The sequence below is a fragment of the Gasterosteus aculeatus genome, chromosome 4, assembly GCF_964276395.1.
Source record: "Gasterosteus aculeatus chromosome 4, fGasAcu3.hap1.1, whole genome shotgun sequence".
Taxonomy (NCBI): Eukaryota; Metazoa; Chordata; class Actinopteri; order Perciformes; family Gasterosteidae; genus Gasterosteus; species Gasterosteus aculeatus.
The window spans coordinates 11,499,142-11,513,366 of NC_135691.1; the positions used below are offsets into that span (position 1 = coordinate 11,499,142).

General features: G+C 47.4%; 2 protein-coding genes across 2 annotated transcripts; one reads left to right on the top strand and one right to left on the bottom strand.

Moving 5' to 3' along the window:
• Positions 1–99: 99 nt before the first annotated feature.
• mapk9 (mitogen-activated protein kinase 9) lies at positions 100–11,482 on the top strand. Its single transcript, XM_040173688.2, has 12 exons — positions 100–340; positions 3,879–4,025; positions 5,071–5,200; positions 5,737–5,795; positions 5,947–6,085; positions 6,559–6,724; positions 7,239–7,310; positions 8,056–8,238; positions 8,657–8,781; positions 8,878–8,941; positions 9,179–9,250; positions 9,465–11,482. The coding sequence occupies exons 2-12, from the start codon at positions 3,910–3,912 to the stop codon at positions 9,599–9,601; spliced, it is 1,263 nt and encodes a 420-aa protein (XP_040029622.1). The 5' UTR covers positions 100–340; positions 3,879–3,909; the 3' UTR covers positions 9,602–11,482.
• Positions 10,829–13,769, bottom strand: LOC120817445 (rho GTPase-activating protein 22). Its single transcript, XM_040173690.2, has 2 exons — positions 12,635–13,769; positions 10,829–11,923 (listed from the first exon to the last, which is right to left on the bottom strand). The coding sequence occupies exons 1-2, from the start codon at positions 13,549–13,551 to the stop codon at positions 11,686–11,688; spliced, it is 1,155 nt and encodes a 384-aa protein (XP_040029624.2). The 5' UTR covers positions 13,552–13,769; the 3' UTR covers positions 10,829–11,685.
• Between the last annotated feature and the right edge of the window lie 456 nt (positions 13,770–14,225).

Consider the following 14,225-nt stretch of genomic DNA (forward strand, 5'->3'; position numbering starts at 1 on the left):
GATTGCTCATGCTACTACAGAACCATACACCGATATTTGAATCAGTAATAACATCCAGGGCATCAGTAAAAAAAAGTTTTGCGCTGACGTAAACTACGCGATGACGTCACCGGCACGCTCCCTTCCGCTCCTGTTGTGGCGTTCGCTTCCTCCGCATTCGTTCCTGCGCGCTGCCGCCGGAGTTAACATCTTACGTGAGGACCTGAAGGAAAGCGCCACTCGTCGTGACAGCCGGTTCTCCAGAACTTTAACGCGTCCAGGTCGTGCCTGAAAGACTGAGCGACTGCTGTATCTGTGTTTTCGATGCACGGGAGTGCCCCGGGAGCGGCGAAGGGAGAAGGTGGGTCTCGCCGTATGTCCGTCAGTCCGTCCGAGCGTTCGGTTTAGCTCCGGTCCGACTCATTTACCGCATTGCTTTCCGACACCGAGTGGCGAAAACGGGCAGCGTGACGTTCGGCCTCGGTAACTTTACAACCGGCCGAACGCGGCGTGAACGTGTCGCTTGTGACCGCTGAGCCGCCAGGTGCCAGCGGCGTGTCACACACCGGTGACTTCATTCCTTCTCGTGTGCGCGCACGGGGGCGTGTTTTTTTAAGTAGTGCTGCGACTGGAAATACGGGATACGCTCCTTCAGGCTCACGCTGTGTTATAACACACACACACACACACACACACGAGGTTGTCGGTGTACTTATCGTGCCCGCAAACAATGCTGATATCACCTATTTCAACGTTTCACTGAGACAATAGAAGCACCGTGGCCCGCAGTAGCAGTTAAAAGATGTGACGAATGTTACCGCCAGTGCTATATTCTGTGTGGTGACGTCACGTCAGAGGCAAATCCACGCTCGTCCACTAATGTGACACCCTGTGCACATGGAATTGATCCGACATGTCATAAAGTGTGAGGCCTGGGCAAGCATTAGGTCGACAAAGGGTCGTTTGAGCCCAGAGTACAGTGAGATTGTTCTCACACACAGTACACATCATGAAAGGACAACATGATGCGTTAGTGGCAAGAGCAACACGTGATGGAGCAAATGCACCTCCCATTAACACATCTTTAGACTCCTTCATCCCCTTGAACATGGTGGTACGCTCTCAGCCGGCTTCTCTAGGGCAGCAGCAGCAGCCACCCCGTCGTCGTCGTCCTCCTCCCTGTGTTTTGTAACTCTGCCACATTAGGATGAGATGTGATGCGAGTCTTCGGGCCACGATCTGATATGGTAGCTGGCTCACTGACTCCCAACTGAGAGCCAAGGCCACGTCGGCCCCCCGGGGCCACACAGGACTCAACAGGACAGCAGCCCTGATGAGCTCGGTGAGAGGAAGATGAAGGTCATTGCTCTTACTCGTCCCCGATGAGAGAAGTATTGAAATTTACAGAACAATATATATCTATTTTTTTTAACTGTGGATTTTTAAGGGACAAGAAAAAATGAACATTGTTATGCTTTCCTGCATATTTTTTCATTCTTCTACGTTGCCTTTCCATGATTAGGACTAGCGTATATGGAGACAATTTTTGACCATATACCTGAATAATATTGATATTGTAGGGCTTTTATATTGTAGGGCTGTAGGGCGGTTATTCCCACATGTAGAGTTGGTAGTTTGATTTCAGGCTCCCATTGTTCACACTGATATGTGTGTGTGGGAAATGTAATCCTCTTTGGACAAAAGCATCTGCCAAATGAATTGATTTTATGTTGGGCTTTAGAAATACAATGACTTGACTAGAATAGTATTTTCAGAATCACAGGTTATAAACATGAAAATGAAACGCCGTATTATAAGATTAGCTTCTTCTTCATCGTTCTAGCGAGAGACAAACCGGATTTACAGGAGTGCTGGTCCCTCAGAGAAAGCAACCAGCTCAATTCTTCCCCCGTATAGAAAACATTACACAGACGGGTGGTGTTCGCGCTGACGCCACTCTTGGATTCAGCGACTGGTTAAACAAAGAAAACTTCTATAACCGCTTCTTAACTGCCAGTTAAGCACTCGTGCTGAACAATATGGAAGAATAATGAATTGCAATATGTGTTGAGACCTTGATTGGGTACAGTCCGCAACCACAGGGTTCAACTGTGTACTTAAGTGTCTGCGATTTGAAGGACAAACGTTGCAATACACCTGCGAGCCGTAACACAACTCTGTCATTATTACTGAGGTCAAGCGGCGTGATGGCACAGCTATGATTAATGTCACATATTTGCTAAACATATCAGTGATGTAATGCAAGTAGTTAATGTTGTTTTAGTATTTTTTTAGTTCCTAGTTTTTTTTCAGGTTTAAACACGTCCACCCGTGCCGATGCTGTGCAACAATGTGTCAGGTGGTCTGCTGGAGTCTTGTCCGTTTTCTTTCACCGTACATGCGATTCCCTGTCGAAGTCCATCCATCTGTACGCTCTGCCTGTAGTCGCGCCCGGCTTGCAGTCAGCGGAGGCTTGTACGCGCGCTGTGCTCGCACCAGTTGAAATCGGTTATGGTGATGATTAATGGCCCTGTTCAAAAGAGTTATTTTTTCCCCCGCTTGACATGAGAATCGGTGCCCTAGAATTTGAGGTAAAAAAAAATAGATACTGGAGGAAAATATCCAAGTGCCACTTTTAGCTTCCAAGAGAAATCCTTAGACTCCAAGCTATAACACCAGAGCCAGGGATTTCATTTGAGTAATAATCAAGATATTCATTAAAAACACATCTTTTAATACCCCTCAGTCTCGCTGTGGGGTTATTTTTAGGGGGGCAAAGGGGAGATGGGCAGAGGAGTGAGGGAATGTCGGAGCATGAAAGAAAGAGAACGAAAGACGAGGCCAGGAAAAATGGCAAAAGACTGAGAGGAGCACAAACAAAGTGAAGGTCTTTGCATCTCTCCCCTTGGGTGCAGTGAGAGAGCCAGCGGGATGGGAGGAGGAGGAGGATTCATTTTTCATCGGAGTAGTGGTGCCACACAGACTACATCTGAAGCTGTATTTCTTTTAGTGTTGAGATGTATTTCACTAAATGGATGTTTTAAAACAAATTACAGATCGTATTATGACAGGATGTCATCCAGTAGACAGAATGACCGTCGTAAAACACATCTGGCAGAATGTCACCAGAGGTTTTCCCTTCCCTGCTACCAGCTCCAAACTGACGGCAGCAGCAGTCGAGTCAGCTGACGGTCGGTCGATAGTTCCGATAGTTTCGATAGATCGCGGCTCGCTCACCGCCGCTCTTCAAAGGGCTGTCGCGGTGTCGAGGCTCAGGCTGAGGAGCTGTACAATTCAGACGGCTGGAGGCGCGTTTTGGCTCCATTCGATCACATCTTCTCCAGGAATGTGGGAAGAAACCGACCGGGCTGAAATGCCCTGCTCCATTTAACGTGTGCTCGTGTTCTGAGGGGGTGACAAGCAGCCCGCTGTTGCGTAGCTACACAATGTATATGCCCTGCACACACACACACACACACACACACTCATAAACACTGGCCAAGAATAATACTCCTCCTCCACTTCCTTCCGGAGGAATCAATGCTAACACTGAAACATTTAAATGAAAACACAACGATGAAGCTGGGTTCACATAAAATGTTTTTGGGCACAAGTGTGTCAAAATGAGTTTGAATATTGCAACGAGAGCCTCGGGAGCACCAAGCCGTGTGTTGCCTGAGCAGAAAGCGGTGATGGATCGCTGGGCATCAGGACCGGGCTGGAAATGGGGGGAGTGAAGCCAGTGGCCGACAGATGGAACCATATTAGGCCGCCGCCGTTCACTGTTGATCTTTCGAGTAATTCAGTGGCCTGGGAGAAAAAAGGTTTCACGCTTCTTCGTAAGTGCAACAAAAGCATCACCCCGACGTTTGTAACCTTTTCTTCCGTGTTGTTTGCAGACATCGCCGGCGGCACCGACTGTTCAGCAGGATGAGTGAGGCCGAGGGCCAGTTCTACAGCGTCCAGGTGGGAGACTCCACCTTCACTGTGCTCAAGCGCTACCAGCAGCTCCGGGCCATCGGCTCCGGCGCCCAGGGCATCGTCTGGTGAGAGATGCTCTGCTTTTATCAGCGCTTCAGTGTCACCAGCGAAGGGTGCTGTTCATATCCACAGCTCTGCCAAGTCAGAGAAACACGGCAGCTGTTGCATGGGTGTGAATAATAAAAGTCTTGGAATTTAGATTTTGCTGCTTCAATTTCAGGGTATTGTGCACGCTTGCTCGTTGTCACACTATCATGGTACTATTACTGTTCTATGACAAAGGAAAATGTCTGTTTCTGCCCGTCTGCCTTTAATCCCTTATCATCAACATTCTTTTCCCCTAGCTTCTTCCTCGTTGCCTGACAATGTGACAGATGCAGTTTATTCTTTATTAACTTCTTCTCAAGCTTGATTGAAGCCACATTATCTGACGCTGAACTCTTCAAACTATCCACGTGCAAGGTTTTTGGATTGCATCATTGCATTAAATGGAAATATTCTGGATGTGATATGGATACAAACATTCGGTGTATGAGTTGGAAAAAGAGGTCAATTTGATTGTTTTTACTTTGATCTTGATCTTTCCTGTTGACACGGGTGACTCGTTAAACATAACGTTTCTGGACGCCGATCCCTGGCTTCTCAGGTTCCACTATAAATGCATTTATTCCTGTTCATAACGGCGTGTCTTATTGGTGGCATGATGAACCCTTTCCATCTTTGACACTCCCTTCATTTGAACTGAGCGCCACCCCAAAGCCACATTTTTTAAGCTGTCAAAAAGTGAAGTGAAGTGTTAGCTTGTTCTACTAGTGCAACTCCAAAAAATATTTCTTTGAAATATCATGTTATGCTTGTTTGAGGTTCCTCTTCTATGAGAATTTGATCACCTGCATCATTTTCTTTGTGTTGACCCCTTTAATGTTTGAAGAAAAGCAAAACTACTTCTTCTCCTCTCCTTTTTCTTTTCTTAAACAAGAGACCAGCAGCTGGTTTCTCGTTTCGCCAAGTTGATGTCAAGTGAAACAGAAGCTTTCCTTTGCAGAATGCAGATGTTGTCGACCTGGATAACCTCCGTCTCCGTCTCTTCCCTCCTCTGTGTGTCACCAGCTCTGCTCTGGATTCAGACCTCGGGGTCCCGGTGGCAGTGAAAAAGCTGTGTCGACCCTTTCAGAACCAGACGCACGCTAAGCGGGCCTACAGGGAGCTGGTGCTGCTAAAATGTGTCAATCACAAGAATGTAAGGCTTAGAATTAAATTTCAGAGTGTGTCCTCGTGGAAAGTGTTCTTAGTAACGTGATCAGATATCACACCTCCATTAGGCCATTAAGAGGTCTTTCCTTTTCGTCGCTATCACCCAAAGTAACAGCTTTTACCTCCTGATTTCCCTCGGAGTGATGCTTTTTGCTGAGCTCTAAAGAAGGAGGGATATAAACACTGACTTTAGGAGATACTTGATCTGATAGTAGCCTTGGCTAGAGTTTGGGGTGTATTTTTGCAATGCAGCTTCATATACATGTATGTATGCATGTATGCATCCATCCATCCCTCTTTGGCTGCTTAGAATAAGAAAGACTTATTATTACAGACAAATTGTCTTTCGTTCTTTAGAAATATTCAACTAGAGCACAAACTTGAGGAAAATAGTTGATGTGATTCCTTGCTCGGAGGAGCATTCTCGAGCGCTCTGTCCTCAGTCGACTCCCTCTCCCCCGTGGAGCGGGCGTAGACAGGCGAGGAAGCGCCCGGACTAACGGCCCGTCCCTCTGCCTGCAGATCATCCGTCTGATCAATGTGTTCACGCCTCAGAAGTCCCTGGAGGAGTTCCAGGACCTGTGAGTGGCAGTCAAGTTTGTTTTGGCTCCAACAATTTACGTTGTACTCTCTGTCGGGCTCAGAGGTTGTAGCTGAAGCTACTTCTAACTAGCATGCCTCTGTTTTCGTGTCCCCCTCCTGCATTGCACATTGCTCTTCCTACTCTTTCAGGTATCTGGTAATGGAGCTGATGGATGCCAGCCTATGCCAGGTGATCCACATGGACCTGGACCATGAGCGGATGTCCTACCTGCTCTACCAGATCCTCTGTGGCATCAGGCACCTGCACTCTGCTGGCATCATCCACAGGGTAACGGGAGGAGGAAGTGTGCTGTGTTATGTTAAAGTTACACGTCACTGTTAATGGGACACGCAGGACAACAGACCTTCATCTGGTGTTCATTTGCTAATTAATCAGCATTTAATCATTTCATTAAGTTTCCATTACTAAATATCTATCTTAGAAAATGTGGAGTTCTGATTTTTTTTTCTTTTCATGAGCCAAGGATCATGTCTTGATTTTAAAATGTAATGAACATGCAGGCAAAACAGCTCCATTGAATAACTGACTTGGATATTTATTCCAGAGATGAAGTAAACGCTAACTTTTGCTCCTTACAGCTAGCTTCAATGCAATCATTTTTCTCCAAAATAACATAGTTGTCACCCATTCTTTGCTTCCTCCCACTACCACTTGTATAGAAAGAACTACCTCATCCTTCCACAGAACCCATATTTTTGCTTGTGTACTTTTCTATATTTATAGATTTTCTCTCCCCTCAGGACCTGAAGCCCAGTAACATTGTGGTGAAGTCGGATTGCACTTTAAAGATCTTGGATTTCGGCCTGGCTCGTACGGCCTGCACTAACTTCATGATGACACCGTACGTGGTGACCAGATACTACCGTGCCCCCGAGGTCATACTGGGCATGAAGTATAAGGAGAATGGTGAGAGCAGCCACGCACCAGTCTTAAAAAACACAACTTTTAAAGATCTGTATGAACAAAGCTCCGTGCGCGCAGACCTTTCCGGTTCAGCGAAAATGGGCGAATCGAGGCCTCAATGGCCGTTTGCCTCACATGCACACCAAAGTGTCAACTCACTCGGCGAGAGAGGAAGAGAGAGAAAAACTGCCTGTCCTGCTGTGCACACAGGCAGCAACCGCTGTGTACACTGATAAGCAGAGCTGCAGAAGAGAAAGTCCTGGGAGGGAGAGAAAGACAGACAGAGAGAGAGAGAGAGAGAGAGAGAGAGAGAGGCCTTGAGATTAATATGGAAGCATCAGGCCATGGCTCAGCCAGAGGATGGACCAAAAATAACCAGAGCTGGTGTTCTACATTTGCCATTGAAATTGAATCGGACATTTGACTGTACGTTTAGCACTGCATTATGCGGTCGATGCGGTGTGATTCACTTTTCCTCTCTCCTTTGAGTATTTATGTTTGTGTTCTCTGTTCCCAGTGGACATCTGGTCAGTGGGGTGCATCATGGGAGAGATGGTGAAAGGCGGCGTCATCTTCCAGGGCACTGACCGTATCCTTCACCGCTCCCACTTCTTCCACCTTCCAACCCGATATCAAATCTCCCATTAGTCATGAGCTGTTTCATTCACTTCACACAATGCTCGTCTTTCAGTTCCCTCTCGGGCTTCTACACATAATCTGTTCAATAGGAACAGATCCACATTTGCAGCACACCCCAATTTAATCAGAGAGCTTTGTGTGTTTCCCGCCCCCTTCAATGACAACAATAATCCCTTTAATCGATGGTGGGGATCAAATTGAAGCAATTCAAGCTATTTGCATTTATATTGTCCTTTTCTCTGTCTCTGATGGGTTTGGTCACCTCTTCACTCCTCATCTCCTTCCTGTGCCACTGGCTATTTACACCGAGAGGCTGAAAATGGATTCTGGGCAAAGTGTGATTGTAGGATAGATTGCTTCTCAGCTGGGGTCAGCTGAAGTAATGGTCTTCATACTACTTATTTCTTATTACTAAAATTAACTAAAATTGCAATACTAACATATTTCCATCAACCTCAGCCCCACTTTTTTTCCTGGTAATTGGCCCGTGTTAGCATTGAATTGCTGATGTTGGCATTAAGCTTAATTCAACTCTCTGCTCGTATGACTGTTGTCTGGTTCGTTATATTCATGTATGTTATTCATGGAGCATGAATTCTATCTCTTGATTCAATGCCCCATCAAATCTTCCTCTCATTTGCTGGCACATGCACATGCTCCGTAATGCAGCGGGGTTCTCCATAACAGACATGCAGACATCGACCAGTGGAATAAGGTGATTGAGGTTCTGGGCACGCCCAGCCTGGAGTTCATGAACCGACTGATGGAGACCGTGAGGAACTATGTGATGAACAAGCCGCAGTATCCTGGCGTCAGCTTCGCCGAGCTTTTCCCCGACTGGGCCTTTCCTTCCGACTCCGAACACGACAAAGTGAAGAGTAAGACACGTGGACACGGAAACACACTTCACATGCATATAGGCTTTTTACATTCAATATATTTGTGGGTGATAAAATCTTTTATCAAGGCTGCTGTTGTAATACATTGGGATGAAAGAAAGGATTTGTCTTCAGCGTACTGATGTGATCAGTCCTAACAGCATTTTAAGTGGAGAAAAGTGGATGCTTATACAGCTGGTTCAGAGAACGATCATGTTGGTCAAAGTTTTTTCTTCCCTCATCCGTGGCATTTACAGTTTGACATCATTGAAACAAGAGAACACATGTTGACATTCTCGGAGATGTTGCCTAAACCCGCAAGGGGAAGTAAATCCGTTTCCATAAAGACTACTTCAATGAAGCGATGTCATTGCCCTGTTTCCATAGTAACACTGCCCTTCCTCTGTTGCCATCACAGCAAGTCAAGCACGGGACCTGCTGTCCAAAATGCTGGTCGTTGATCCCGAATGCCGCATCTCCGTAGAAGAAGCCCTCAATCACCCGTACATCCACGTGTGGTACGACCCCGGAGAGGCGGACGCGGTGAGGGGAGCACTGCAGCCGGGGTTCACCTCATCGTGGGCAGCAGCTGGCCGTGTGGCACAGTGCTGATTTATGGGTTTCCTTTTTGTTTCGCAGCCTCCTCCCCAGATTTCAGACAAACAGCTGGAAGAGAGAGAGCACTCCATCGAGCAATGGAAAGGTAAGATACGCTGCCCTCTAGGGAAATCTTGTCAGCATAGCAGCATTTAATTGAATGAGAAGTTGTGTCCAAACTTTTGACTGGTACTGTATATCTATCGCATTCAGTTAAAGCGGTAACTACAGGTAATTCATTAACTACACACCCACAATTCTGAGAGGATTCTGAATTTCTGTACCTTCATAGCGGTAAACTCTTGTACACACTGACGCCACTCCATCGTCTGCTTTTCTATAGAACTAATTTATGAAGAGGTGATTGATTGGGAAGAGAGGAACAAGAATGGACTGATGAAAGAAGACAGTTCAGGTACAAATGTGATCTTCATTCATTTTGTGTCAGTTTTGGACATAAGCTATAAGAGGTTTTCCCAGCGCAAATTTGGCTTCAATCTAATACTCGTTTCTTGAGATACGTTGTTGTATCCACATTGTTGTCCCATGACAAATGTATTGGAAATGCCCCCTTTTACTCTAAATGTTACCTAAACATTCTGTGTGTGTGTCTGTGGGTCACGTGTCAGATGTGGTGTCAGGTTCAGCCTCGCAGTCCTCGTCAGCAAACGACATCTCGTCCATGTCCACGGAGCACACCTTGGCCTCGGACACAGACAGCAGCAGCATCGACACACTGACGGGGCCGCTGGACGAGAGTCAGTGAACACAGTCTGTGGCCGCGTCCTTCTGCCTGCCTCCCAGTTACAAGATCCCAATATCAGCCCACCGCCACCTTCCTTTCACTCCCCTTTTTGGGTTCTGTGATTTTCCTCCTTTTTCTTCCTCTTCAGCGTCAACAAATAGGTCTATTTTTGCTTTTTTCCTTCTTGTTTGTGATTAGGTTTTACCTCCGCTTTATCTCTCTCTTTTGTGGATATTGTTTACCTATATCGAGTATATACAACGTATGCATCCATATTGATTTCAGGTTACCAGGAGTAGGTGGAGGAATTGTCGTTTGTCTTGTATGCCTGTGTTTTAATATTTTTATTTTTTTAACAAATATTATCTTGAGACCAGAAGATATCAAATCAGAGCGGACTAGCACTGAAAATAGACCACAGCTGCTTCTCATGCATGTTCCGCCCACACGAACAAAAGCTGACCATAGGTCATCTAATCACAATCCCATGATGATCAAATACTCCTGCAACGTTTGATCGAGCCTTTAGCTAGCTCGCAGTATTACAGATCTGCACTGCAGGGCTTTATGCACCGTCTTTTTAATCAGTTGCCTTGAGTCATGTGGATTTTGAGATTTTTAGCTCGAGGAAGCCTTTTTATTTCCTGCTATAAGTAGCTGTAAAGATGTCGTGATCTGACACTCGTAGTGGCCGTTGGCCCTGTCATCAGTAACGGATGAGGCGCGCTTGTTTCGTTTGTATGAAATTTAACATTTCTGTAGAACTCTATACTGCCCCGCCATTAGACATAAGGTACTAAAAATGTGTGTGTCAAAACAATATTGTAGTCGTGTATGTTGGAGAGGCAAAAAGATATACATGTGGTATTTATTTTTTCTGTTCTTGCAAAATGTTGCACTCAATCACATCGAGGCGCGACTAAAAATATGCCTCGTGTCAAAGTATTTCATCGCTCCTTTTCTAAACCATTCCATCGGTCCTGGAGCAGTCACTCAAATCATCACGTATCAGACATCATGTAGATAAAGGCTGTAAAACACAAATAACGGTGTTTACTTTGCATGGAGGCATTAAAGATGCCAATAGGATACCGTAGTTCTCGTTATAAAGAGAAATCCGTTCAGGTCAGTTCTTTTACTTCCGGTACCCTGATGTTCCTGGTTCTAAAAGCCTTTTTGGTGCAGATGTTTTGGGGTTTTATTTGCCTTGTGAGCCTTTGTCTTTGTTTGTGTGTGTGTGTGTGTGTGTGTGTGTGTGTGTGTGTGTGTGTCTTATAGAACACACAAATGTACTGTGCATCGCTCTCCTTTAAATCGTCCTTGAATACAGCAGTCGCCCGGTTGTAAGGGCAAAGTCTACGGAGGAAGCTGTTCCCTCGACCAAAAGCAAACCCGCCGTGGTTTAAAGGCAGGATGCGACTGGAGAGTCCAGAGGGAACATCTGGACCCTGGCGCTCGAGATGGAAAAACTTCCATCTCGGAAAGATGAGAGAATTGGACTGTGGAGCTGCTTTTTGCAGAACTGATTGCACATTGTGATGGACATGCAGAAATAGGACCGTATGGAGTATCACTAATGTTTTAACTGTTGCACTCGTTTTTTTTAAATTTTTTTATGTGCTGTTATTCTTTAAGTCATGCCTTAAATGACCTGTGGAGTGGCAACTTCACCCAACTCTTCTCAGATTCGGTCTGAGCATTACAGAGCTCAGGCGCCTTTACCACGGCTACCGTGTTAAAGAGAAAAAGTTCCATTGTAAAACCTGCGCATCTCACAATTTAGTTCAGTTAGTTTCTCGTTTTATTGTCGAAGATGTCCTGTGTTGTTGCAATGACCACAATACTATCACCTGGCCAACATCTTTTGCCCATGCGTAACTAATAAAGTGGACATCGGTGATACGTTTTCTATGTTTCTCAGATTCTTCATGAAAAAGTAGCTGTACATCACTTCAAATTGTTCCCGATTAGGGAAGTAAATATTCTGCATGGATCGTGTCAAACTTCGACAGCAACTAGAGTTTAATGAGTTGTGCCTTCTCATCCTTCTCTTTGCACACTGTTCGTACACACACACACACACGCACACTTCACGTGTTCCTCTCTCAAAAGCTGTTGACGATGAACTCCGTCTTCTTGGCCTCGTTGTTGAGCTCTCCGAAGGTGTCGAAGAACTGCTCCATCTCCTTCTGCAGAGTGGCATTGCGCAGCTCTGCGGCGGCCCGGCTCCTTTCCGACTCGTCGATCTTAGCCTGGACGGCGCGGTACCAGCTCCGCTGCTGTGTTAGGTTGGTTTTCAACCGAGCCACCTCCGCCTGCAGCTCTCCGTTTCTTTGCTCCAGGCTGATGGTGGAGACCAGAGAGAGAGACAATCGGTAGCTGCGTAGATGGTTCGGTTCGAGAAGGTTTCATGCTCGATGCCCGATATAGTTGGTAAAGGCCGAACAGGTGGCCTACAGTACATCTATTTCCTTCCCACACTATGTTAAGCTATTAGAATTGCCGGTTTCCTCTTGTCCGTGCCAACCAGTAGTGGCTGTACGCTGGGACCTGCTCTATATCTATATCAGTGATAAAAGAGGCATGTGTCTCCGTCAGCAGCATGGGCCCTTAAATTAGCTCTCTTTCCAGTGACATGAGCTCGTTGTACAGACACAATGTGCAGTTGTAAATTTGTGTTTTCGGTCAGTTAGAAACTATATACATGAAATATGTGCTACACTGAGATCTCCACTGTGGACTAAGAACATATTTAATTGAAATAATTAAAAATAATCTTAATACTGCCCGTTTTGGGACATTTCAAAGGAGACTAAAAGCAGTTGTCCGTGTGCTTTGAAGTAGGCAGGATGTAGGGTGACGCTCGGGGTCAGCTGGCTGGACACTCACACGGTCTGGGAACCTGAACACTGTGTCCCCCTCCACTAGAAGGACACTAGTGGCTGGGAAAAATCTCCACCAACAGCTTGAGCGCATTCAATCCTGAGCCCTTCTTTTCCATGTGTGCCTGATCTCTGTGACGTGGTGACGTGTGCCCAGTAAGCAGTACTTTACCCGAGTATTCGAGCCTCGTACTCCTCCCTCTGTCTGCCTATTTGCTGTTGCAGGCTGGTGAGGAGGCTGCGAAGGGCGCTGGCGGAGGGGTCCGCCAGGGGCACGGGAGGGGGCGCCCTGGGAGACCAGGGCGGCTGCTCCGCCTGCTGGGCGCCGGCTCGGGGCCACGGAACCCTGCGCTCAGCTGGGGATGGTTGAGGGGAGCTCGCTGGAACCCGTTCCTGGGGAGGATCTGTCCTTTTAAACCCACAGGACCCCGAGTCCGGCTCCGGCTCCCGTTTGTGCTCTGTGTCCTGGTCTGGATTCTGCCGCAGGATTCCGGTGCTCTCGCCGCCACTCACTGCCTCGCTTTCCACCAGGGCCCGGATCTGCTCCGGGGGCCGCGCTGGGGACCCCTGCCAGTGCTCCGGGACGCTTGTTTCCATGTCGACAGAGACCTGTGGGAGGCCGTCGGCAGTGTCAGCGGCGGGGAGGTTGTCGTACAGAGAGAGAGCGCTGCTGTGCTCCTCGCTCCGATGCGCTGTGTCCTCGGCCCCCCAGCTACCTTCCCATCCTCCTGCTCTGCCGCCTCCTCCTCCTCCTCTCACTGTGTTTGATATGCATGGCCCCGGTTCTGCCTCCCGGTCCTGTTTTCCCAGGCCTCCTCTCCAGCTGCAGTGGCTGTGATCTGGCCAAGCGCCAGTCCCTCTCCCCCCACCGACCCCCGTGGGAGCTCCATTCACAGCTGGGACCCGATGAGGCAGAGGGCCGCAGGGGCCCGGGAGTCTGATTACAGCAGGGCACGCGGCCCTACCCTCCTTTTCCTTTCCCCCGGCCCTCCCTCGCTGGGTAAAGGGCGGGCAGTTGTCGTACAGGGGCTCCGTGGAGCAGGAGCAGGCTGTGGTGGGGGTCTCGGAAGTAATACGGTGCAGCGCCATGATTCAAGTGGCCCCATGTGGGCTCTTGAGAGTTTTAGATAACCGCCTGCCACGCGTCTGTCTGACGCAATTTGGGATTTAAGTCTCCCCTGTGCTGATGCGGCGTGGGAAGAGGAAGGTGTAGGAGCCCTCCTCCCCTTAGACTGGCTGTGCCCTTGAAGACGCTGCCTAATGGCAGACAGGTTATAGTGTGTGTGTGTGTGTGTGTGTGTGTGTGTGTGTGTGTGTGAGAGAGAGAGAGAGTCTTTAAGCAGGACTGACATCAGCTGTTACTTCAGCAAAGTTTCTGAGGGAGGGACCAGGGTGTAATATATAGTCTGGCTCCTTTCTAAAGAAAGAAAAGTCACACTTAACTGGAACCACAGAAATAGACAGCGGCCATAAGCAGACCGTGTGAGGCACACGAGACGAAGCCCATAATCTGCACTCAATATTGAAAAGGATAAACGATGAGACCGATTATGAAATGCAGAATTTAACATTTAAAGATCCTACAGTGATTGCTTTTGACTTTCACTGGCTACTGCTTGAATGGGACTCTTGCCTTAGCTGGCTCATTGATTTTCCTTCTCTGTTTAATGCACCGTGTCGACATTATCGCCGTAGGAAGCGTTATTGCAGAGTTAACAGCCAAGTGCTGGTGCTGTAGACAGAGTTCTCCCCACTGGATCTGC

Bases quoted from the DNA above. Each gene is read 5' to 3' on its own strand.
- mapk9 (XM_040173688.2), top strand. From the start codon at position 3,910: ATGAGTGAGGCCGAGGGCCAGTTCTACAGCGTCCAGGTGGGAGACTCC. The intron at 4,026-5,070 runs GTGAGAGATGCT...GTGTGTCACCAG, and splicing joins GGCGCCCAGGGCATCGTCTG to CTCTGCTCTGGATTCAGACC. The intron at 6,086-6,558 runs GTAACGGGAGGA...CTCTCCCCTCAG, and splicing joins CTGCTGGCATCATCCACAGG to GACCTGAAGCCCAGTAACAT.
- LOC120817445 (XM_040173690.2), bottom strand. From the start codon at position 13,551: ATGGCGCTGCACCGTATTACTTCCGAGACCCCCACCACAGCCTGCTCC. The intron at 11,924-12,634 runs GTAAAGTACTGC...CTCCACCATCAG, and splicing joins TACGAGGCTCGAATACTCGG to CCTGGAGCAAAGAAACGGAG.